This window comes from Salmo salar, chromosome 01, assembly GCF_965601325.2.
Source record: "Salmo salar chromosome 01, fSalSal1, whole genome shotgun sequence".
In the NCBI taxonomy this organism is placed as follows: Eukaryota; Metazoa; Chordata; class Actinopteri; order Salmoniformes; family Salmonidae; genus Salmo; species Salmo salar.
The window spans coordinates 130,907,589-130,935,195 of record NC_138291.1 but is presented as its reverse complement, the minus strand read 5'-3'; the positions used below and the strand labels follow the sequence as shown (position 1 = coordinate 130,935,195).

The window sequence follows — 27,607 nt, the reverse complement described above, 5'->3', positions numbered from 1 at the left end:
TCAAAAACCAGCTTTTTACATTAGCATGTGACGTTCAGAACTAGCATACCCCCCGCAAACTTACGGGGAATTCGCTAACATTTTACTAAATTACTCACGATAAACGTTCACAAAAAGCATAACAATTATTTTAAGAATTATAGATACAGACCTCCTCTATGCACTCGATATGTCCGATTTTAAAATAGAATATTGCAAAATGTGCTTTCACCAAAAAGCTAAGTACATAGCCCAGGCATCACGGGCTCGCTATTTAGACACCCGGCAAGTTTAGCACTCACCATAATCATATTTACTATTATAAAAATGTCATTACCTTTTGTTGTCTTCGTCAGAATGCACACCCAGGACGTCTACTTCAATAACAAATGTTGGTTTGGTCCAAAATAATCCATCGTTATATCCGAATAGCGGCGTTTTGTTCGTGCGTTCCAGACACTATCCGAAATAGTAAAGAAGTGTCGCGCGCTTGGCGCAATTCCTGACAATAAAATTCAAAGTATTCCATTGCCGTACGTCGAAGCATGTCAACCGCTGTTTAAAATCAATTTTTACGTCATTTTTCTCGTAGAAAAGCGATAATATTCCGACAGGGAATCTCCTTTTCGGCAAACAGAGGAAAAAATCCCAAAGGCGGGGGCGGTCGGGGTCACGCGCATAAGCTAGTGTCTCTTGATGGGCCACTTGAGAAAGGCGATAATGTGTTTCAGCCTGGGGCTGGAATGACGACATTCTCTTTTTTCCCGGGCTCTGAGAGCCTATGGACGACGTGGGAAGTGTCACGTTAGAGCAGAGATCCTTAGTAAATGATAGAGATGGCAAAGAAGTTCCAGAAATGGTCAGACAGGCCACTTCCTGTAAAGGAATCTCTCAGGTTTTGACCTGCCATTTGAGTTCTGTTATACTCACAGACACCATTCAAACAGTTTTAGAAAATTTAGGGTGTTTTCTATCCATATGTAATAAGTATATGCATATTCTAGTTACTGAGTAGGAGTGGTAACCAGATTAAATCGGGTATGTTTTTTATCCAGCCGTGTCAATGCTGCCCCCTAGCCCTAACAGGTTAACACATACGTTTTTCCATCAGCAGACTACTCGATAATGTCAAAAGCCACACTGAAGTCAACAAAACAGCTCCCACAATCTTTTTATCATCAATTTCTCTCAGACAATCATCACTCACTTGTGGAAGTGCTGTAAATGATGAATGTCCTTGTCTATAAGCATGCTGAAATTCTGACATGATGTCCAAACACAAGTTAATTCGGACTAAAACTGAGAGATCCCTGAACAACTTCCTACGCTGCAAACAGTTAGACTTCAAAGGCTGATGAAATCTCTCAAGAGCACCTTGAGACTCTGGGTGGCAGGCACTAAAGGGGCAATGGGTTACACCCAACTGTTGTAGCACTTGCTGGAAGACCTTTGACATAAAATTCAAACCTTGGTCCGACTGCACTGCCTGCGGGAGTCCAATCGTTGAAAATAATGTCACCAGGGACTTAACCTCTCTAGGGTAGGGGGCAGTATTTTGACATCCGGATGAAAAGCGTGCCCAGAGTAAACTGCCTGTTACTCAGGTCCAGAAGATAGGATATGCATATTAATTGGTAGATTTGGATAGAAAACTTAAAATAATGTCTGCGAGTATAACATAACTCATATGGCAGGCGAAAACCTGAGAAAAATCCATCCAGGAAGTGGGATTTCTGAAGTTCGTAGTTTTCAATTGAATGTCTACACAGTATCCGATGGCTGTGGGGTCAGATTGCACTTCCTATGGCTTCCACTAGATGTCAACAGACTTTAGAACTTGTTTCAGGCTTGCATTGTGAAAAATGAGTGAGTAAGAGCACTGAGAGTGAATGGACTGTCAGAGTTGTTTGTTGCACGTGGCCGAGAGCGCCGTGTGTTATTTTTCCTTTTCTATTGACAACGCTATTGTCCGGTTGAAATATTATTGCTTATTTATGACAAAAACAACCTGAGGATTGATTCTAAACATCGTTTGACATGTTTCTACAAACTTTACCTGTACTTTTTTTACTTTTCGGCTGCCTGTTGTGCCAGCCCTGGAGCCAGTTGATTACTGAACAAAATGTGCCATCCAAATGGAGGTTTTTTTATATAAAGAGGAACTTTATCGAACATTTATTGTGAAACTGGTTACACATAATGGTTAAGAGAAACTGGTTACCCGTCTTGGCTTTGGGCAAAAGACCAACACAATCCACCAGAACCCTGCTGAAAGGTTTGTCAAAAGCAGGAATAGGCTTCAAAGACGCAACCACATAATGACTAACAAGGTGATGCCAAAGTCCAACCTCAAAACATAAATGAAAAACCAAAGCCTGTAACAATAGTAAAACATATGCTGCGCCTGCATGTATGATGCAATAGGGCAGACTGACCATCTACCACTATCAGATGGGCAAGTTGTTTATCCCTCCCACTTTTTATCTGAAATCCTCATCACCCACTGATTAACCTCTCTAGGCTAGGCGGGACGAATTCGTCCCACCTACGTAACAGCCACTTGCAGCCTGTGGCGCGATTTTCAAAACATAAAAAATCCTATTACTTCAATTTCTCAAACATATGACTATTTTACAGCTATTTAAAGACAAGACTCTCGTTAATCTAACCACACTGTCCGATTTCAAAAAGGCTTTACAACGAAAGCAAAACATTAGATTATGTCAGCAGAGTACCAAGCCAGAAATAATCAGACACCCATTTTTCAAGCCAGCATATAATGTCACCAAAACCCAGAAGACAGCTAAATGCAGCACTCACCTTTGATGATCTTCATCAGATGACAACCCTAGGACATTATGTTATACAATACATGCATGTTTTGTTCAATCAAGTTCATATTTATATCAAAAACCAGCTTTTTACATTAGCATGTGACGTTCAGAACTAGCATACCCCCCGCAAACTTCCGGGGAATTCGCTAACATTTTACTAAATTACTCACGATAAACGTTCACAAAAAGCATAACAATTATTTTAAGAATTATAGATACAGACCTCCTCTATGCACTCGATATGTCCGATTTTAAAATAGCTTTTTGGTGAAAGCACATTTTGCAATATTCTAAGTACATAGCCCAGGCATCACGGGCTCGCTATTTAGACACCCGGCAAGTTTAGCACTCACCATAATCATATTTACTATTATAAAAGTTTGATTACCTTTTGTTGTCTTCGTCAGAATGCACACCCAGGACTGCTACTTCAATAACAAATGTTGATTTGGTCCAAAATAATCCATCGTTATATCCGAATAGCGGCGTTTTGTTCGTGCGTTCCAGACACTATCCGAAATAGTAAAGAAGTGTCGCGCGCATGGTGCAATTCGTGACAATAAAATTCTAAATATTCCATTACCGTACTTCGAAGCATGTCAACCGCTGTTTAAAATCAATTTTTACGCCATTTTTCTCGTAGAAAAGCGATAATATTCCGACAGGGAATCTCCTTTTCGGCAAACAGAGGAAAAAATCCCAAAGGCGGGGGCGGTCGGGTCACGCGCCTAAGCCCAGTGTCCCTTGATCGGCCACTTGAGAAAGGCGATAATGTGTTTCAGCCTGGAGCTGGAATGACGACATTCTGTTTTTTCCCGGGCTCTGAGCGCCTATGGACGACGTGGGAAGTGTCACGTTAGAGCAGAGATCCTTAGTAAATGATAGAGATGGAAAAGAAGTTCAAGAAATGGTCAGACAGGCCACTTCCTGTAAAGGAATCTCTCAGGTTTTGACCTGCCATTTGAGTTCTGTTATACTCACAGACACCATTCAAACAGTTTTAGAACATTTAGGGTGTTTTCTATCCATATGTAATAAGTATATGCATATTCTAGTTACTGGGTAGGAGTGGTAACCAGATTAAATCGGGTATGTTTTTTTATCCAGCCGTGTCAATACTGCCCCCTAGCCGTAACAGGTTAACTTGTCATGTAGCAGATAAAACGTTTTTGACCTATTAATATGTCATCATTTATCTTGAGAAATGATCTATGACTAGAGCCATACTGATATGGTTTTTTTTGGTCTGATACAGTGGGGAAATGAAAATGTGTGTACTCATTAAGAAAGAAATTCCACAAATGTACTTTTAACAAGGCACACCTGTTAATTGAAATGCATTCCAGGTGACTACCTCATGAAGCTGGTTGAGAGAATGCCAATTGTTTGCAAAGCTGTCATCAAGGCAAAGGGTGGCTACTTTGAAGAATCTCAAATATATTTTGATTTGTTTAACACTTTTTTGGTTACTACATGATTCCTATACATGTTATTTCTTAGTTTGTCTTCACTATTATTCTACAATGTAGAAAACAGTAAAAAAAAAAAATTTAAAAAATGAATGAGTAGGCGTGTCCAAACTTTGACTGGTAATAGACAATTTTTATAACAGCTTCAGATTTCACCCGTCTCAAAAGCAAATGGTTTTGACCGTTTGGAACTTTACAGTTCCCAACGGTACGGCTCGCAAAAAGTATTGCTGCCCTTGTTATGAAATTACACCTTTACCCTGTTCATGTAAAAATTACTGTTTAAGGGAGAACTACCAAAAACATTTCATGCGGCGAATCTGGCAGTCAAAAAGCCCCAATCAGTAGTTAGAAGTGCAATCAGCAAGATGTGAGATGTGTCCACTCCAGTAGCCTACACAGCATTTTGGTAACAATGACTCAGCAAATTACATGGGTTGTCCCTCAATAAATAAACCCCATGATTTACTATTGCAAAAGCCATTTTAAAAACATCTGAATGCTAAAGGTGCCGTGCAGACGTAGCCTACGAATATTTGAAAAAGGGATATGATAGGCCTACCTCTCGTTGGCTCGAGCAGCTGCATCTCCCGCACTGTGCAAACAGTTATCTGACTTGTAGATCAATGTCATACGCAGTTACATGCATAAAAGTTCAATAAGCTGAAGGAGGACGCATCAATTCAATAATAAGTATTTTTGGAATAAGGCAGAAAAAAAAGAATGAGTAAAAAACTGTCTAATTAAGGCGTCAGAGCATGGACAATGCCATTGAGGCCATCTCCAATTTTCTTCTTCACAAGTATAATTCATTGGCTGATCCCTCTCGATGACCCAGTTGGAGTCATTTGATCCTTCCTTAAACAAGGTAAGACATGCCTCATAACATGAAATAAAACATTCAAGTTTCAAACAATTAAGAATGATCTCAAAATACATACTGCCTCCAGCTCACATTGTAGTAGTGGGTGACGCACTAATAGCTTCTTGCATGCACTTGAATGGGACATGATGACTAACAAAAATACACAGACCAATTTAACTCCACTAAATTATGCAAATTAGACCAATAAGCATGATGGTATTTAGGTCAACTGGTTTTCTATTAATAAATAAAAAACATTATTTTGCAATAGTATTTTCTTTCCTGCCAGTACTTTGGCCGGCAACAGTTTTAATTAAAAAGTCAAAGCCGGCTAAATTGCCGGCTAACTGACATCCTGGCTGACACCCCATTATTTCTGCAGACACCGTTGAATCTTTAATTGGAAAAACGTGGTCACAGAGAGATTTTACAGAAATTGTTTTACCACATTTTACATTACTGGAAGAACTGTGTAAATGTGTTTTTGTAAAATGTAAATTGTTAAAACTAGTCCTTGTGCATGGAGTTGTATGGTTTGTTGAACTTTGAAATCAATAGTTTTTGTTTGGCATACATTTTAAAAGTGAACAATCTGAGTCTCAGCACAATTCTGTTACTATCGAATTGCCCTATCAGGACAATTCAGAAAGCTTGTGAGAAGGTAGAGGACTTTAGAACAGTACATTTGGCCTACAACTAACCAAATGTTCAAGTTGAGTCTGTTCTCTCCCTCACAAGTGCACACTCAATGGAAAAAGAGGTCAGGCTAATTCTCACAGGAGGCTCAATGTATGATGACACTGTTGGCAATAGAGAGATGTAGGACAGATGCCATTGAGCCCCAGCCCAGTGTGAGGTCTCTCTCTCCTGCCAAACAGATATGGCACAGCTTGAAAATGGAGCATCACAAACGAGAACACATTTCCACCCACACTTGACAGATTATCTGGCCTCTAGTGAGCTTTCTAGCGCTGAATAGATTCCATGTGACAACACCCCCCCCCTCAGTATTTTACCGAGCTCTAAAAGGGCAGAAGACATATACTGCAGAGACAATGTGGGCAAAGGGCACCCGAGTGGTAGAGTGGTCTAAGGCACTGCATCTCAGCGCTAGATGTGTCACTACAGACACCCTGGTACGAATCCAGGCTGTATCACAACCGGCCGTGATTGGAAGTCATTGGCCCAGCGTCATCCGGGTTTGGCCGGTGTAGGCCGTCATTGTTAATAACTATGTGTTCTTAACTGACTTGCCTAGTTAAATAAAACATTTTAAAAAGGCTCTTTATTTCCTTGACAACTCATGAAATCTAGAAACCATCCCATCTAAGTCTGTCTAAAAGACATATACTGATAAAACTATGGGCAATGAGTGTATTGAAAATTACATACAGTACGAGTCAAAAGTCTGGACACCTACTCGTTCAAGAGTTATTTATGTTTTACTATTTTCTACATTATATAATAAAATTTATGAAACCATGTAGTAACCAAAGAAAGTGTATTTTATATTTGAGAGTAGCCACCCTTTGCCTTGATGACAGCTTTGCACACACTTGGCATTCTCTCAGCCAGCTTCATGGGGTAGTCACCTGGAATGCATTTCAATTAACAGGTTTGCCCTGTTAAAAGTTAATTTGTGGAATTCCCTTAATGCATTTGAGCCAATCAGGATGATATACAGAGGATTGATCTATTTGGTAAAAGACCAAGTCCATATTATGTCAAGAACAGCTCAAATAAGCAAAGAGAAACAACAGGCATGACATGAAGGTCAGCCAATCCGGAAAATGTCAAGAACTTTGTAAGTTTCTTCAAGTGCAGTCACAAAAACCATCAAGCGCTATGACGAAACTGGCTCTCATGAAGACAACCACTGGAAAGGAAGACCCAGAGTTACCTTTGCTGCAGAGGAAACATTTATTAGAGTTACCAGCCTCAGATTACAGCCCAAATAAACACTTCAGAGTTCAAGTAACAGACATCTCAACATCAACTGTTCAGAGGAGACTGCGTGAATGAGGCCTTCATGGTCAAATTGCTGCAAAGAAACCACTACTAAAAGGACCAATAAGAAGAGACTTGCTTGGGCCAAGAAACACAAGCAATGGACATTAGACTGGTGGAAATCTGTCCACATTTGAGATTTTTGGTTCCAACCGCCATGTCTTTGTGAGACACAGAGTAGGTGAACGGATGATCTCTGCATGTGTGGTTCCCACCGTGAAGCATGGAGGAGGAGGTGTGATGGTGCTTTGCTGGTGACACTGTCAGTGATTTATTTAGAATTCAAGGCACACTTAACCAGCATGGCTACCACAGCATTCTGCAGCGATATGCCATCCCATCTGGTTTGTGTTTATTGGGACTATCATTTGTTTTTCAACAGGACAATGACCCAACACACCTCCCAGCTGTGTAAGGGCTATTTGACCAAGAAGCAGAGTGATGAGTGCTACATCAGATGACCTGGCCTCCACAATCACCCGACCTCAACCCAATTGAGATGGTTTGGGATGAGTTGGACCGCAGAGTGAAAGAAAAGCAGCCAACAAAAGCTCAGCATATGTGGGAACTCCTTCAAGGCTATTGGAAAAGCATTCCAGGTGAAGCTGGTTGAGAGAATGCCAAGTGTGCAAAGCTGTCATCAAGGCAAAGGGTGGCTACTTTAAAGAATCTAAAATAACAATATATTTTGATTTGATTAACAGTTTCGTGGTTACTACATCATTCCATGTGTTATTTCATAGCTTTGATAGTTTTGATTTCATTCAACAATGTAGAAAATAGTAAAAATAAAGAAAAACCCTTCAATGAGTAGGTGTGTCCAAACTTTTGACTGGTACTGGGGTTGAAAGCAAGTGCACTGCACCCATACCCTTATTGAAATTCAGTCCACCAACAGTTGGGGTTTTCTATCCGTGTGTGTGTGCGAGCAAGAGACTAGGCTCATTGCCAACTGTTTGACAGTGTGCCAGCAGTGAATCAGGGATTTCCACTGTGCAAAGTGACATGTGTAGCCATGAGACGCACACAAAGCAAACACGCCACCATAGCAACCTACTTTTGTGAGTCTCTCTGCAATAGGTTAAATTAGGCTGCCCTGTCTCATCCACCATGATTTTACTAAACAGATGTGTCCCATTGCCATGTGTTAAAGTTACCCTGACCCATCCAACAATAGATATCTCTCTGAATGAGGTTGAAGACTGAATATGTAAAAAACAGCACTGTTGTTACAGTATGACCGTATGTTCCGTAACACATGGCCAGAGAGCAATTACAGCATGTCTCAGGGCTTATAGACAAATGGCATTGAGAAGGTAAAGTTGACATTCTGGACATTTACGTCATTTAGCAGACAACCAACAAGCTACACCTTGCTTACTATGCTAGTTAGTCTTTGGCAACCAACCAAACCATAGCTAGCCAACTATCCACCTGTTTCATATTTATGTGTTCAACCAAATAAACTCACCTAGTTATGTTTATTGTTACGCTAGCTAACATGCTAATGCTAGCTAGGTAAATAGGATGCTAGAGCTAACTAGCTAGCAAACGTTACCTTCATTGGCTAACTAACTTTACAGGTTGCAAGCGTCTAACGTTGGATGTCAGAAAGTCTGCGTCTCTCTTATTTTGCAGTGCAAGTAAGTCAGTAGTAGTATGGGAATCCTAAAATAGTTAGCTATTGCCGTATATTTTTGCTAGCTAACAACAAGGAAAGTTGGCTAACGTTAGCTTGCTAACTGACAATATCTTGAACTTGTTGACATCAAATCACTCATGCAAGATGTGGAGGAAACTAATTAATGTCAGCCTTGCTGCACATTTAATACATGGACACTTTGAGAAAATCTACATGAAACAAATGTATTTTTTCTGTTACCTTAGCTTGTACAAATCCATGCACACTTCAATCCAAACTCATTTCTTGCAGTGAAGAAATAACCAATTCGATTCGTTTTGGCAAAGATGTTGTAATTTGCAATGCTTTATGGGAGATGTGGTCGACTTCCACCACAGCGCAGTTGTCATCATTGACTTTGTAAGATACAGTAAATAAGGTCCTAGACAGGGCCGGTCCTGGACGTTCTGCCGCCCTTGGCAAGACAAAAATATGAATACCCCTACCCCACACAAAATAGAAGTTTCAGGAAATAATGGACAGATATATAGGCATTCTTACCATATTTCTCAATGTCAAACCAGAGTGTCTTGTTTGCAAATAATTACATCTTAGACATCCTAATGAATTTAAGCATGGTATTTTCAAAAGTGAACTTTCCACCCAGACAGGCTCTACTGACGCAGAAAAATGTAAGCTTCAACTGCTGGCTACTCGTTGTATAACACAACAACAGAAGTGCTTCCCTAAAAGCTGCCTGGGTTTAAACAAACATCTTCTCTTTTCAGAAAGAGAAAAGCTAAATTAATAGGGACAGAATAGCAAAGTATTTTTTTAAAATCTCCTCTAATATTATACGCTGCAGCTCAGCTTCAGAATGTCATAGAGGGGAATCAATATATCCCCATATGCATCGGAGTCACGTCTTCCACGGGCATTTTAGAGGTTGTTTCTACCATAAGGCATCACCGAGTTAAGCATTGTTATAGAACGCTTAATATAATTTGGATACGTTTCATGTATTTATTTCAAAATATAAAGCAAACAAAATATATAATTTTTTCCCTTTTCTTTAACAAAGGGTATGTGATACCCTCACTCAATTCAATCCCTGGTTTTAACCGAACACACCAAGCCCTTCCCAGACACATAGATATTTCATCAGTGCATGACATGATATTGTAGTATTTGGCTATACCCACATCTATGGATAGCATAATTGTGTCTATCAAACAGGTAGGCTTACCACTTATTTTTTGGAATAGGAATAAATAGGTACCAATTATATATGTAATTCTATGATTTTGCCCATAAAAAATGTTGGTGCACATGTGCACATATAGGAGGTCCCTTACCAGGCAGAAGGGAATTGTAATTGCATTAAGGAGTTACAATGTTGCTATCACTATGCAGCCAACTACCTATAGTAGGAAACCGAGTTTCTTATGAATAATATGCCACTTGCTATCACACATGGCAAGATCTTCATCTTTTCTTTTTGTTTGCCAGTCTGAGATATGGCTTTTTTTTTGCAACTCTGCCTAGAAGGCCAGCTTCCCGGAGTCGCCTCTTCACTTTTGACATTGAGACTGGTGTTTATGGGTACTATTTAATGAAGCTGCCAGTTGAGGACTTGTGAGGTGTCTGTTTCTCAAACTAGATACTCTAATGTCCTCTTGCTCAGTTGTGCACCGGGGCCTCCCACTCCTCTTTCTATTCTGGTTAGAGTCAGTTTGTGCTGTTCTGTGAACGGAGTAGTACACAGCGTTGTATGAGATCTTCAGTTTCTTGGCAATTTCTAGCATTGAATAGAATAGACTGACGAGTTTCAGAAGAAAGTTATTTGTTTCTAGCCATTTTAAGCCTGTAATCGAACCCACAAATGCTGATGCTCCAGATACTCAACTAGTCTAAAGGCCAGTTTTATTGCTTCTTTAATCCCGACAACAGCTTTCATCTGTGCTAACATAATTGCAAAAGGGTTTTCTAATGATCAATTAGCCTTTTAAAATGCTAAACATGGATTAGCTAACACAACGTGCCATTGGAACACAGGGGTGATGGTAGTTCATAATGGGCCTTTTGTACGCATATGTAGATATTACATAAAAAATCTTCTATTTCCAGCTACAATAGTCATCTACAACATTAACAATGTCTACACTGTATTTCTGATCAAATTGATGTTATTTTAATGGACAAAAGTGTTTACTTTTCTTTCAAAACCAAGGACATTTCTAAGTGACCCAAACTTTTGAACGGTAGTGTATATTTTGTAAATGGCCAGAACAATAATGCATTGGCAGGGAAATTGAATTAAAACCAATATGCAGTGATCATGTATTGGGCCTATAGCCTACTGCACAAACCTCATTGATACAGTACTGTTTTTAATAGGTTAATGTTGCATAGGCTTAAGTTTAAGTCTTATAAATAGAACATCTTAGAGGTATATGTCAGTTTGCATTTTGACTCAGAAAGTGATCTTGACTCAGAAAAGGTTGGTGACCCCTGTCCTAGATCAGCACTCATACACTACAACACTTTGTGAATATGGGCCCTGATATTTTCTGACCTCTCACCTCTGCCATGGCTCCCTTACGATGACAGCGATGATGAACAAGGCACTGTAGCCTATCAGAAGGAAGATGGCTCATAAAATGAATGGAGGTATGCCATGACCCTCGGTAGAAAACAGCCCCTTCAATTCCTACTACCGTCAGGAGAAGACTTCCAACCACAGTACCCACCTACAGAGAGCGTGAGATAGACAGACAGGGATGCCAGTAAAGGGCCAATGTCTGAGGATTTGTAGCATGACAATAAGATACTAAAAAGTAGACAGATTAGACATACCTCGAAGATCTTCCTTGCTGCTTTGGGCCACTTGTAGTTCACAAAAACACCCAACGCTACAGGGACTACCAAGGTGATCAGAGTGATGCCTAAAAAAATATGTTTATACATAGGCCTACATGGCAGTTAATACATATTGAATAACATCAGACCAGAAGTATGACTCCAAATGTCCAACATGTTACGTAGCCCTCGTTTCAAGCCCTAATCATAGACTGCTGGTGAACTTTTATTCCATTCCAATGCATTTGAAGAATCTTACAATTTCTGACCTACGGAGTTTATCACACTGCACTCCCCAGTGTTAAATAGTTAAAGAGTCAGATGGAAAACCTGAGAGAGAATGAGAGCGAGAGAAAGAGAGAGAAGTAAATAGTGAGTCCGAAGAGAGAGAAGATTCAAAACATCAAGACGGCAAAAAAATAATAAAACTGCAATTTATTGAAATGTGAAAGAACCAAAAGGTCACTACCAATATTAAAGTAAGGCATTCTGATGGTGCCTGCCTCCACACAGGAGTGTGTGTAGATGTACAGACCCAGAGGCATCATACCTATACCAATAACCGTAGAGATTGTCGTCATTGTCGCTACAGCAATAGACGGCAACAGACAAAACAACAGACAGACGTGTTAGCCTAGCAGGATGACCGGCCCATTTTGCCACAACTTTGGAAGTATGCTTGGGGTGTTTGTCCGTTTGGAAGACCTATTTGAGACCAAGCTTTAACTTCCTGACTGATGTCTTGAGATGTTGCTTCAATATATCCACAATTTTCCTCCCTCATGATGCCATCTATTTTGTGAAGTGCACCAGTCCCTCCTGCAGCAAAGCAAGGTGTTTATACTGGCGTATTATGTTTGTACAAATGAGCGTGGTAACTTCTGACGTTTGGAAATTGCTCCCAAGGATGAACTAGACTTTTTTCTGAGGTCTTGGCTGATTTCTTCTGATTTTCCCATGATGTCAAGCAAAGAGGCACTGAGTTTGAAGGTAGGCCTTGAAATACGGCCATAGGTACAACTCCAATTGACTCAAATTATGTCAATTAGCCTATCAGAAGCTTCTAAAGCCATGACATCATTTTCGGGAATTTTCCAAGCTGTTTAAAGGCACGGTCAACTTAGTGTATGTAAACTTCTGACCCACTGGAATTGTGATACAGTGAATTATAAGTGAAATAATCTCTACGTAAACAATTGTTGGAGAAAATTACTTGTGTCATGCACAAAGTAGATGTCCTAACCGACTTGCCAAAACTATAGTTTGTTAACAAGAAATTTGTGGAGTGGTTGAAAAATGAGTTTTGTTAATGACTCCAACCTAAGTGTATGTAAACTTCTGACTTCAACTGTATGTATGAACAGCTAAATGATTCAAATAAAAGCAAATACGGTTTGAACCCAGATCTGAAGAGGAGAGGAAAGACCCATTCCATTCCACTGACATAACCCTCACTTCCACAACCAGTCTCTAATCAGTTCGCTCTAGTAGCCTGTGTGAAACGCATCGATGTAATGAGTCTCACCATTATTGAAGAAGGAACAGTTAAGGCAGCACATGGCTCGTTCATCATCTTCACAAATTCAGGACAAAATAAATTCTACAGTGGGGAAGGAAAACAGTCTACAGAGTAAGAAGAGGTTGAGTTACAAACACATACTGTACTGTGTTGTGCTGTAAATTAGGCCTACGTGTTCTATCTGAATCATGCAGTAGCTGTGTTTCACAAAGACACAATTCAAGGAGACAGCTTTGATCCAGCTCTAAGCCTGAGAGGTAGGGAGGCTACCTTAGATTTGAGGTGTGATAGTGAGTGTGATAGTGGATGTGAGCAAATCAAATCAAATTTATTTATAAAGCCCTTCTTACATCAGCTGATGTCACAAAGTGCTGTATCGAAACCCAGCCTAAAACCCCAAACAGCAAGCAATGCAGGTGTAGAAGCACGGTGGCTAGGAAAAACTCCCTAGAAAGGCCAAAACCTAGGAAGAAACCTAGAAAGGAACCAGGCTATGAGGGGTGGCCAGTCCTCTTCTGGCTGTGCCGGGTGGAGATTATAACAGAACATGGCCAAGATGTTCAAATGTTCATAGATGACCAGCAGGGTCAAATAATAATCACAGTGATTGTCGAGGGTGCAACAGGTCAGCACCTTATGAGTAAATGTCAGTTGGCTTTTCATAGCCGATCATTCAGAGTATCTCTACAGCTTCTGCTGTCTCTAGAGAGTTGAAAACAGCAGGTCTGGGACAGGTAGCACATCCGGTGAACAGGTCAGGATTCCATAGCCGCAGGCAGAACAGTTGAAACTGGAGCAGCAGCACGGCCAGGTAGGCTGGGGACAGCAAGGAGTCATGAGGCCAGGTAGCCCTGAGGCATGGTCCTAGGGCTCAGGTCCTCTGAGAGAGAGAAAGAAAGAAAGAAAATTAGAGATAGCATACTTACATTCACACAGGACACTGGATAATACAGGAGAAATACTCCAGATATAACAGACTGACACTAGCCCCCGGACACAAACTGCTGCAGCATAAATACTGTAGGCTGAGACAGATGGATCAGGAGACACTGGAAACTCAGTTCTATGTATCTAATTTCTATATCCTTCCCATGCATGTTGTATAAAGGTGCAGCAGACTAGGGGCTGGTAGGAGCAGAGCTGATGCTCCAGCGACAGTCTGAGGCTCCATGCTCACCTTGCTAACAGTCTGTCCCGAGCCTCCCTCTACCCAGGAGATGACCGCCGTCAATTGGCACACTGACTGCAGGAATGTCCACCAGAGCTGTTGTCAGAGAATTTAATATTAATTTCTCTACCATAAACTACCTCCAACGTCGTTTAAGATAATTTGGCAGTACGTCCAACCGGCCTCATAACCACAGACCACATGTAATCACGCCAGCCCAGGATCTCCACATCAGCTTCTTCACCTGTGGGACCGTCTGAGACCAGCCACCCGGATAGCTGATGAAACTGTGAGTTTGCATTACTAAAGAATTTCTGCACAAACTGTCAGAAACAGCCTCAGGGAAGCTCATCGGCGTGCTTGTCGTCCTCACCAGGGTCTTGACTTCACTGCAGTTCGGCGTCGTATCCAATTTCAGTGGGCAAAGGCTCACCTTCGATGGCCACTGGCATGCTGGAGAAGTGTGCACTTCAAGGATGAATCCCGGTTTCAACTGTACCGGGCAGATGGCAGACAGCGTGTATGGCGTCGTGTGGGTGAGCGGTTTGCTGATGTCAACGTTGTGAAACTGAGTGCCCCATGGGGGCGGTGGGGTTATACTATGGGCAGGCATAAGCTACACACAACAAACACAATTGCATTTTATCAATGGCAATTTGAATGCACAAAGATCTGCTGCCATCACCTCATGTTTCAGCATGATAATCAAAGGGCCACCCTGGCCCCTCTTTTACGCTTCTGCTACTCTCTGTTTATTATCCATGCATGGTCACTTTAACTCTACCTACATGTACATATTACCTCAATTACCTCGACTAACCGGTGCCCCCGCACATTGGCTCTGAACTGGTAACCCCTGTATATAGCCTCGCAATTGTTATTTTACTGCTGCTGTTTAATTATTTGTAACTTTTACTTATCTATTTTTTACTTAACACGTTTTTCTTCTTAACTTCTTAAAGCATTGTTGGTTAAGGGCTTGTAAGTAAGCATTTCTCTGTAAGGTCTACCTACACCTGTCGTATTCGGCGCATGTGACAAATAACATTTGATTTGGTAATGTACGACCCTATGTCACAATCATGTGTACACAATTCCTTGAAGCTGAAAATGTCCCAGTTCTTCTATGGTCTGCATATTCACCAGACATGTCACCCATTGAGCTTGTTTGGGATGCTCTGGATCAACGTGTACGACAGAGTAGTCCAGATCCTGCCAATATCCAGAAACTTCGCACAGCCATTGAAGAGGAGTGGGACAACATTCCACAGGCCACAATCAACAGCCTGATCAACTCTATGCGAAGGAGATATGTCACGCTGCATTTTAGCTTTACATTTGAGTAAATTTAGCAGAGACTCTTATCCAGAGTGACTTACAAATGGGTTAAGGGCTAAAGGGCACATCAACAGATCTGGGATTCAAACCAGCAACCTTTTGGTTACAGGCCCAACACTCTTAAAGGCTAGGCTACCTGCCCCCCGCTGCATAAGGGTAATGGTGGTCACACCAGATACTGACTGTTTTTCTGATCTACACCCCTACCTATATTTTTAAGGTATCTGTGACCATCACATGCATATCTGGATTCCCAGTCATGTGTAAACCATAGATTAGGGCATAATGAATTTATTTAAAATTACTGATTTCCTTATATGAACTGTAACTCAGTAAAATCATATAAATTGTTGCATCTTGCTTTTATATTTTTGTTCAGTGTAGTTAATAGACCAATAAGAAAGAGTTCCAATTCTCTCTGCCACCAACAGCCAGTTTTACCCTCCCCGCTCAGACCACTCCCAGACAGTCCTAGCACAATTATTGCTTGAGAAATTGCTCTTTGCTAAAAAGCTATTTTTGTAAATTGCTTTACAATTTTAATTGAAAACAATCACAGTAAGGTACTTAATTGTTACCCAGAAATAATATATTGAGATGAAAATTACTGCATTGGACCTTTAAAACCTTATAGAAAAATGAATAAAGGGAAGTGCTGCTAGGGTACACAATAGTAGGTCTATGTAGATAAAAGGTAAAAGGGGCAAATTGGTCATCAAAAACAGAAGAGGATCAAGGCACTCTCCATATAATAACTTCATATACACTACCATTCAAAAGTTTGGGGTCACTTAGAGATGTCCTTGTTTTTTAAAGAAAAACATTTTTTTTGTCCATTATATCAAATTGATCAGAAATACAGTGTCGACATTGTTAATGTTGTAAATGACTATTGTAGCTGGAAAATGGTTGATTTTGAATGGAATATCTACATAGGTGTACAGAGGCCCATTATGAGCAACTGTCGCTCCTGTGTTACAATGGCACGTTGTGTTAGCTAATTCAAGTTTATCATTTTAAAAGGCTAATTGATCATTAGAAAACCCTTTTGCAATTATGTTAGCACAGCTGAAAACTGTAGTTGTGATTAAAGAAGCAATAAAACTGGCCTTCTTTAGACTAGTTGAGTATCTGGAGCATCAGCATTTGTGGGTTCGATTACAGGCTCAAAATGGCCAGAAACAAATACTTTTTTCTGAAACTCGTCAGTCTGTTCTTGTTCTGAGAAATGAAGGCTATTCCATGTGAGAAATTGCCAACCAATGGAAGATCTCATACTACGTTGTGTACTACTCTCTTCACAGAACAGCTCTAACCAGAATAGAAAGAGGAGTGGGAGGCCCCGGTGCACAACTGAGCTAGAGGACATTAGTTTGAGAAACAGACGCCTCACAAGTCCTCAACTGGCACCTTCATTAAATATGTCGTGTCTTTGGCTATGCCGGATTAAGTGATATGACATGCTAACTTATAAAATGATTTCTCTGTAATTAATATTACCTGATTAAGCTAATCATGTAAATGTAATTAACTAGAAAGTCGGGGCACCACGGAAGAACGTTTATAGAGCCGTTATCTTCCGAATAAACTCTTAAAATACTTAGTAATATTTTACATCGATAGCAGTCAATGTTAACCCTTGTCTTATTTTCAGTCTCATAATGAAAGTTGTAAATTCTTGGTTATCTTCACGAACCCTGGCTAACAAGTTGAATCAGCAATACCAAATTGGGTTTAATTATTTATTTACTAAATACCTAACTAATCACACAGAATTACAAATACACAGAATACAATGATGTCATACAGAAAACGTCCCTGGTGAACGGAACCTGTATGAAAGCTGGTTACACAAAGGAAAGGGGGTTGGGCTTGAATGAAAGAGCGGGAAGATTTAGGAACAGAGAAACAGCAGCTATGCTATCGTAAATACATTATCTTATGCATTCTAAATTACCGCCCATTTGGAAAAGGAAAATGCAATAAATATTTACTCTGAGCTGCGCTTCGGTAGATTGGTCGTAGATGCTGGCCGGGTTGGCCAACAGATCTTCCTGTAAACTCTTAAGAATGTCTCTGGTGGTAAATTGGATAAGTGGTGGTATCTTCGTCCGTCTGTTAGACTGGATCCGTCGTCCGTCCTTTCCTAGCCCACGTAAGCAGCGGCCGCTGCTAACTCAACGGCTAGGAAGTAGCACTTCTGTAGTGAATAAGCTCAAAGTTCATACCATTCGCCACCAAAGCTCACGCCGAGGTTGGCTTAGTTCTGTACTTGACATGTGTGTCCTTCTAACGTAGAGGCTGCAGACCTCCCGTACTGGAACTACCTGGTTATCTTTTCGTCAAAGGATTATATAGTGGAGAGGGGGAGGGAGGTGTTTCATTGTTTATAACCGCTGTCTCTTCACAGGGTTGGGCCACTGATCGAGCAGGGCACTTTCCTTATGAAAACCCAATTCTCTCGTTTGGAAGCTAAAATTACATTTAATCTCCTAACAAACATTTTCAATATCAAACATTTCAATTGCATAACAATTCCATGTGACTCTGATAACTAGAGGGTGGATACTTTCCCAGGTACAGTTTATGTCGTCCTGTCATCAATCATAATGTCTCATATGACAACTGAAATGAAATCCATACTCATTACGTTATCAAGCATATTTCCAACTGGTTTTATTAACAAAATATGGTTCCTTTTCCCCATTTGTTTGATGTTCCCAGACTCTCTATATTTAACACAGGCTATTCACGTCCTTCAGTAGATTCAGAGAGGGGAAGAGAGAAAGGTATTTATGGGGGGGGGGGGGGGGGGGGTCATAAACCTTACCCACAGGCCAACGTCATGACAAATAGTACCCGCAAAACACCAGTCTCAACGTTAACAGTGAAGAGGCGACTCCGGGAAGCTGGCCTTCAATTAAAAAAAATCATTATTTATAACCTTGACTATATTTCCTAATCATTTTGCAACTCATTTCATGTATGCTTTCATGGAAAACAAGGACAATTCTAAGTGAACGCAAATGTTTGAATGGTAGTGTAATAATTATAATGCATAGATTAAATAACTCTGGTGCATTTGTCTGCATGGCCTTCGTCAGGGAGTGCCATTCAAATAAACGCATTTTACTTAATACCTTAAATATATATTTATTAAAAAAAATCGAATTATAATTCTGTGGTTGCACATTCATACAGTCTGCAGAAGACAGGGATGACGAAATGTTGCAGATAGAAATGCAATAAATAGAACTGCCCTGACTCCTTATTCTAAATGACTCAGACAAGCATATCTGTTCTACATTAGACATATCTATCTGGACATGGTGACAAGGTTTAATGCCTGAGAAAGGTTGTGTAAACTCATTATATTATGCATCATTGGTTTTATGGAAAGGAGAAGACACTCTTTAATTGATGTCATATGACCATGACCACTGAATGTTACACTAAAGCATTGAGTCACATAAAATACCATTTTAAGCCTCTCATCATGTCAAAATTAATTCCAATCTGAACAGCTTTAAAAGGTGAAGGTTTAATGTGAAAATCTGAAGCACCAGAACATATCAGTAAAAAACAAAATGGCACTAGGACAGAGGATAATTGTTCTGCCATGATTTTAGCATCCGTGTCACGGCCAGTTTGGGCTGGTGTTACTGTCAACACTTTGCATGGAGTTATCGATTTAAATTGAGACACACACACGCTATGTGCTGCCAAAGATTAGAGTCAGATCAGTGCTGAATAGGGTTCATACATCACAGTGACCTCTGTGCACAGGCATGTGACCCGACCCAGCCATTTGGTGTGTGTGGATCCACTCTGTGGCCCTGTGCCCTCTCTCTCTTTCTGCCTTCACACAATATCAATTATGAAATCAAACTGATTAACATACAACACCACACTACAGCACTACAGCCAGCCAGCAGTAGGCTGCTGTTAGACTGTTATCATGACAGCCCACTAGGAGACTTAGTTCTGGTCAAATGTGGTACACTACCGTAATTTCCGGTCTATTGAGCGCACCTGAATATAAGCCGCACCCACTGAATTAAAAAAAATCTATATTATTTTGAACATAACCTCTCTAGGGTAGGTGGGACGAAATCGTCCCACCTACTCAACAGCCAGTGGAATCAATTGGCGCGTTATTCAAATACCTTAGAAATGTTATTACTTCAATTTCTAAAACATATGACTATTTTACACCATTTTAACCTGTTAGGGCTAGGGGGCAGTATTGACACGGCTGGATAAAAAACGTACCCGATTTAATCTGGTTACCACTCCTACCCAGTAACTAGAATATGCATATACTTATTACATATGGATAGAAAACACCCTAAAGTTTCTAAAACTGTTTGAATGGTGTCTGTGAGTATAACAGAACTCAAATGGCAGGTCAAAACCTGAGAGATTCCTTTACAGGAAGTGGCCTGTCTGACCATTTCTGGAACTTCTTTGCCATCTCTATCTTTTACAAGGGATCTCTGCTCTAACGTGACACTTCCTACGTCGTCCACAGGCGCTCAGAGCCCAGGAAAAACCTGAATGTCGTCATCCCAGCCCCAGGCTGAAATACATTATCGCCTTTCTCAAGTGGCCGATCAAGGGACTCTGGGCTTAGGCGCGTGACCTGACCGCCCCCGTCTTTGTGATTTTTTTCCTCTGTTTGCCGAAAAGGAGATTCCCGGTCGGAATATTATCGCTTTTCTACGAGAAAAATGGCATAAAAATTGATTTTAAACAGCGGTTGACATGCTTCGAAGTACGGTAAGGGAATATTTAGAATTTTTTTGTCACGAATTGCGCCATGCGCACGACCCTTCTTTACCATTTCGGATAGTGTCTGGAACGCACGAACAAAACGCCGCTATTCGGATATAACGATGGATTATTTTGGACCAAACCAACATTTGTTATTGAAGTAGCAGTCCTGGGAGTGCATTCTGACGAAGACAACAAAAGGTAATCAAACTTTTATAATAGTAAATATGATTATGGTGAGTGCTAAACTTGCCGGGTGTCTAAATAGCTAGCCCGTGATGCCTGGGCTATGTACTTAGAATATTGCAAAATGTGCTTTCACCAAAAAGCTATTTTAAAATTGGACATTTCGAGTGCATAGAGGAGGTCTGTATCTATAATTCTTTAAATAATTGTTATGCTTTTTGTGAACGTTTATCGTGAGTAATTTAGTAAAATGTTAGCGAATTCCCCGGAAGTTTGCGGGGGGTATGCTAGTTCTGAACGTCACATGCTAATGTAAAAAGCTGGTTTTTGATATAAATATGAACTTGATTGAACAAAACATGCATGTATTGTATAACATAATGTCCTAGGGTTGTCATCTGATGTCAACGCTGTTTAAAATAAATTTTTATGCTATTTTTCTCGTAAAAAAGCGATAATATTCCGACCGGGAAACCCTGTTTACGTTCAAAGACAGAGAAAATAAAAACATGGTGTCGCCTCGTGCACGTGTCTCATTGTCCTCTGATCGACCACTTACCAAATGCGCTAATGTTTTTCAGCCAGGGGCTGCAAAGACATCATTCAGCTTTTTGCCGCCTTCTGAGAGCCTATGGGAGCCGTAGGAAGTGTCACGTTACAGCAGAGATCCTCAGTTTTCAATAAAGAGAATGTAGAAGCCCAAGAAATGGTCAGACAGGCCACTTCCTGTAAGGAATCTTCTCAGGTTTTTGCCTGCTAAATGCGAACCCGACCTTCACCCCTGGTGAGACAAAACCGCGACTCGTAAGTGAAGATAACTTTTTGCCAGTCCTGTCTGGTCCAGCAACGGTTGGTTTGTGCCCATAGGCGACGTTGTTGCCGGTGATGTCTGGTGAGGACCTGTCTTACAACAGGCCTACAAGCCCTCAGTCCAGCCTCTCTCAGCCTATTGCGGACAGTCTGAGCACTGATGGAGGGATTGTGCATTCCTGGTGTAACTCGGGCAGTTGTTGTTGCCATCCAGTACCTGTCCCGCAGGTGTGATGTTCAGATGTACCGATCCGGTGCAATTGTTGTTACACTTGGTCTGACACTGCGAGGATGATCAGCTGTCCGTCCTGTCTCCCTGTAGCACTGTCTTAGGCATCTCACAGTACAGACATTGCAATTTATTGCCCTGGCCATATCTGCAGTCCTCATGCCTCCTTGCAGCATGCCTAAGGCATGTTCACACAGATGAGCAGGGAGCCTGGGTATCTTTCTTTTGGTGTTTTTCAGAGTCAGTAGAAAGGCCTCTCTAGTGTCCTGAGTTTTCACAACTGTGACCTTAATTGCCTACTCTCTGTAAGCAGTTAGTGTCTTAACAACCGTTCCACAGGTGCATGTTCATTAATTGTTTATGTTTCATTGAATAAGCATGGGAAACAGTGTTTTTAAACCCTTTACAATGAAGATCTGTTAAGTTATTTGGATTTTTACGAATTATCTTTGAAAGACAGGGTCCTGAAAGAGAGACATTTCTTTTTTTGCTGAGTTTATGTAGATGAAAGTGAAGTATGAGAAACCTTTTCCAGGAATTTTACAAGGTCCTTAGAATGCTGCAGTGGATCTTCTTTGGCATTCCTTTTGGCTAACCAAGGAACCAGTAGAGCGTGCATTTCAATGTTAGTGTTTGTTGTTTTGACGGTGGTAGGAGAAATTTCTGGAGCTGTGTAAGAAGTTTTATTCGATCACATCTGGTTCGCATAGCAAATCCTTCACTCAGCATTCCATAACCATGTGCATGAGTATTAGCCCACAATATATTCAATATGAGTAGGAAGTTCATACTCAAGAGTTTAACCATAAAAAGTAGTAGCTGACTTCAGTCTTTGCTTAAATAAATGCAGCTCAAACTTTCAGTTATTGCCACTGTTAGTAAAACAACATATTCTACAGCAGTTGATGGGTCTTGGGATATACGTACATGAAAGTGAAGTATGAGAAAAAAAAATCTGGAATTTTACAAGGTTTTAGAACGCTGCAGTGGACCTTAGAATGACAGGCATATTTCTGAGCTGAGTTATAAATGCCCTTTAACTGTGAACTTCTTAAATCTAGAAGTGAAAAAAAGAAAGCTTCTCATGAATGCTCAGACAGGGGCCTAGACCAAGGCTAGACTTGACATCACATTGATTGACCAAGGACAGTAGCGTTTCTGAAGACCCATAGCAAACCGGCTGTCAGATGCCCCAAACCGGCTATGTCATCCCCAGTTGGAGAATTCCTGAAATAAGGAAAGAATAAGCAGGAAGGGAATCCTCCAAGCAGGATTTCTGAAAAAAACATAACTTTGGGAAAGTTACCAGAATTGTGTAATCCTACTCAGAATCTGCAGAAGCTGGGAATTGTCCAATGACTTGGATTGTCCAATGACCTCAGTGACTAAGTTGATCTGCACAGTTTCTAATCTCTCTCTCTACAGTAACCAGTCTAATAATGACATCAGTATTTGCATAGATGAATCATTCTATGTATAGTCAAAAAGGCTGGCATCCAGTCACACAGAGAAGGCAGGCAGCAGGGCCTTTTGAATCTCCTCCATGTCAATCCAGAATTCACACAGTGGACAATAAAGCTAACCTCGCTAAGCTGCCTGATCTCGCAAGCTTACAGGAATGTTGCTGCAAGGATCTCAGTCTGGTAGGGCTGCGAAGGCGTGAGCATTAGCCCCACCTTTTCCCATCACAGTTGCATCAGACCAATCTGTGTCCGCTGATGAACTATGGGGGTGGTTAAGTTGATGACGAATGCATAGCGCTGTTGCTGACAGGCATTAGACAATTGCGCATGTAAAGTCCTACTTACGTGCTGATAGCTAAATATAAAGCTTCACATGACAGTCTGCACTCTGCAAAATAAACTTTGCTCCATATCATACCTGCTTCATTCTATGGAAAGTAATATACACTGCTCAAAAAAATAAAGGGAACACTTAAACAACACAATGTAACTCCAAGTCAATCACACTTCTGTGAAATTAAACTGTCCACTTAGGAAGCAACACTGATTGACAATAAATTTCACATGCTGTTGTGCAAATGGAATAGACAACAGGTGGAAATTATAGGCAATTAGCAAGACACCCCCAATAAAGGAGTGGTTCTGCAGGTGGGGACCACAGACCACTTCTCAGTTCCTATGCTTCCTGGCTGATGTTTTGGTCACTTTTGAATGCTGGCGGTGCTTTCACTCTAGTGGTAGCATGAGACGGAGTCTACAACCCACACAAGTGGCTCAGGTAGTGCAGCTCATCCAGGATGGCACATCAATGCGAGCTATGGCAAAAAGGTTTGCTGTGTCTGTCAGCATAGTGTCCAGAGCATGGAGGCGCTACCAGGAGACAGGCCAGTACATTAGGAGACGTGGAGGAGGCCGTAGGAGTGCAACAACCCAGCAGCAGGACCGCTACCTCCGCCTTTGTGCAAGGAGGAACAGGAGAAGCACTGCCAGAGCCCTGCAAAATGACCTCCAGCAGGCCACAAATGTGCATGTGTCTGCTCAAACGGTCAGAAACAGACTCCATGAGGGTGGTATGAGGGCCCGACGTCCACAGGTGGGGGTTGTGCTTACAGCCCAACACCGTGCAGGACGTTTGGCATTTGCCAGAGAACACCAAGATTGGCAAATTCGCCACTGGCGCCCTGTGCTCTTCACAGATGAAAGCAGGTTCACACTGAGCACGTGACAGACGTGACAGAGTCTGGAGACGCCGTGGAGAACGTTCTGCTGCCTGCAACATCCTCCAGCATGACCGGTTTGGCGGTGGGTCAGTCATGGTGTGGGGTGGCATTTCTTTGGGGGGCCGCACAGCCCTCCATGTGCTCGCCAGAGGTAGCCTGACTGCCATTAGGTACCGAGATGAGATCCTCAGACCCCTTGTGAGACCATATGCTGGTGCGGTTGGCCCTGGGTTCCTCCTAATGCAAGACAATGCTAGACCTCATGTGGCTGGAGTGTGTCAGCGGTTCCTGCAAGAGGAAGGCATTGATGCTATGGACTGGCCCGCCCATTCCCCAGACCTGAATCCAATTGAGCACATCTGGGACATCATGTCTCGCTCCATCCACCAACGCCACGTTGCACCACAGACTGTCCAGGAGTTGGCAGATGCTTTAGTCCAGGTCTGGGAGGAGATCCCTCAGGAGACCATCCGCCACCTCATCAGGAGCATGCCCAGGCGTTGTAGGGAGGTCATACAGGCACGTGGAGGCCACACACACTACTGAGCCTCATTTTGACTTGTTTTAAGGACATTACATCAAAGTTTGATCAGCCTGTAGTGTGGTTTTCCACTTTAATTTTTAGTGTGACTCCAAATCCAGACCTCCATGGGTTGATAAATTGGATTTCTATTGATTATTTTTGTGTGATTTTGTTGTCAGCACATTCAACTATGTAAAGAAAAAAGTATTTAATAAGATTATTTCTTTCATTCAGATCTACGATGTGTTGTTTAAGTGTTCCCTTTATTTTTTTGAGCAGTATATAATGAACAAAAATATATATGCAACAGGCATCCATTTCAAAGACTTAACTGAGTTACAGTTCATAGAAGGAAATCAGTCAATTGAAATAAATTCATTATGCCCTAATCTATGGATTATCACAGACAGAAATAAACCTCAGCAGAAATGTTGCTTATATATTGAGTCCCAGTACAAACGTTGGACACACCTACCTATTCCAAGGTTTTTCTTTATGTTTACTATTTTCTACATTGTAGAATAATAGTGAAGACAATAAAAACAATGAAATAACAGAAAAAATGTTTCATCACAATATATTTTTGATTTTTGATTCTTCCAAGTAGTCACCCTTTGCCTTGATGACAACTTTGGACACTCTGTCAACCAACTTCACCTGGAATGCATTTCAATTAACAGGTGTGCCTTGTTAAAAGTACATTTGTGGAATTACTTTCCTTCTTAATGCGTTTCAGCCAATCAGTTGTGCTGTGACATGGAAGGGGTGGTATACAGAAGATATCTCTATTTGGTAAAAGACCAAGTCCATATTATGACAAGAACAGCTCAAATAAGCAAATAAGCATTACTTTAAGACATGAAGGTCAGTCAAGCCGTAAAATTTCAAGAACTTTGAACGTGTGCAGTCGCAAAACCATCAAGCGCTATGATGAAACTGGCTCTCATGAGGACAGCCATTGGAAAGGAAGACCCAGAGTTACCTCTGCTGCAGAAGATAAGTTCATTAGAATTAACTGCACCTCATATTGCAGCCCAAATAAATGCTTCACAGAGTTCAAGTAACAGACATCTCAACATCAACAGTTCAGAGGCGACTGCGTGAATCAGGCCTTCATAGTCAACTTGCTGCAAAGAAACCACTACTAAAGGACACCAATAATTGGGCCAAGAAACAGAATCAGAAACAGATTCAATGGATATTAGACCCATGGAAATCTGTCCTTTTGTCTGATTAGTCCAAATGAGAGATTTTTGGTTCCAACTGCCGTGTCTTTGTGAGACGCAGAGTAGGTGAACGGATTATCTCTGCATGTGTAGTTCCCACCATGAAGCATGGAGGTGGTGGTGTGATGTGTGGGGGTGCTTTGCTGGTGACACTGTCAATTATTTATTTAGAATTCAAGGCACAATTAACCAGCATGGCTCCCACAGCATTCTACAGCGATATGCCATCCCATCTGGTTTGTGCTTAGTGGGACTATCATTTGTTTTTCAACAAGACAATGACCCAACACACCTCAAGGGGGTTAATTGGGAGTTGGTGAGTAATCAAAGGTGGATTACTCACCAGCTGTGCAAGGCCCATAAAGCTGCCAGAAGGGCAGCACCCAAGAGGGAATAGGGAGTGGTGGTGGAGGAGGAGGAGGAGGAGGAGTAGTAGTAGTAGTAGTAGTAGTAGTAGTAGTAGTAGTAGTAGTAGTAGTAGTAGTAGTAGTAGTAGTAGTAGTAGTAGTAGTAGTAGTAGTAGTAGTAGTAGTAGTAGTAGTAGTAGTAGTAGTAGTAGTAGTAGTAGTAGTAAGTAAGTAAGTAAGTAAGGACTCCCATGGTATTGCTCGTTGCAGAGGTAAGAAGAGGGAGTTCATTTTTGTTACCGACAGGATACAGCCAGATCCGGAATACCAGAAGACGGCATCCCGGAGAGGGTCTCATAGGGGAGACCTATCCTTTTCTTTTTGATCTATTTAAATAAACACCCTTGAAAATGAGCTAATCCTTCTCTGTCTGTGTCTGATATGGGTAAACGTCTTGACCAAACCCCCTGGTCTGCCACAGTATGTAAACTTCCGACTTCAACTGTACAAATTAATACATTTTAGAATAAGGCTGTAACGTAACAAAATGTGGAAAAGTCAAAGGGTCTGAATACTTTCTGATGAAGTTGTTGATTTAATGTTTAAATGTTTTAAGTTGTGCTTGAATAGCGGAGGCAGTGCTCCTTAGCAGTTTTGTGAACTGTCAAACATTAACTTGCTTGACCATGCTGCAGATGATATAACTGTTTGTTACATGCAATATTTGCTTTGCTGACTTCACCGGACAGATTTTGCTTTATGATCAAACAAATGTATGTGTAGTTGAATTTATTCCGCCACTGTGTTACTCTCTTTTTGTTGTCGCTGCCTTATTGTATATCATGGTGGTGCAATTATAACGGGTTACAATAAGGCTTTTTTTACTTGTTTCGCTTCCTCAGTGATGTTACACACTCATCGCTACTGAGAGAGAGCAGGGAGTCTGACACACACATCCATGTAGAATTTCCTCATTATGGAACTGTTTGGATTAACAACCTTATCAGAATTCAGAAGGTATTGAAGATATGGCAAGTAGGAGTGGCAATATCGTCGGCTATTATCATCAGTGTTCCATCCAAGTTGTCATACCCCAGTGGCTTGTCATTGTTGATAGGCAATCATTTTTTCACCTCTTCCCACACTCACTTCACAGAATTCAAAATGGCAA

At 41.2% G+C, this 27,607-nt stretch overlaps 1 protein-coding gene across 1 annotated transcript in view; it reads right to left on the bottom strand.

The window, feature by feature from the left end:
• The window catches only part of LOC106560722 (uncharacterized), a 33,278-nt gene extending 18,505 nt beyond the window's left edge, over positions 1–14,773 (bottom strand). The window contains exon 1 of the mRNA XM_045699135.2: positions 14,755–14,773. Coding sequence (XP_045555091.1) covers positions 14,755–14,773 — 19 coding nt within the window. The remainder of the gene's footprint in view (positions 1–14,754) is intronic.
• Positions 14,774–27,607: the final 12,834 nt, after the last annotated feature.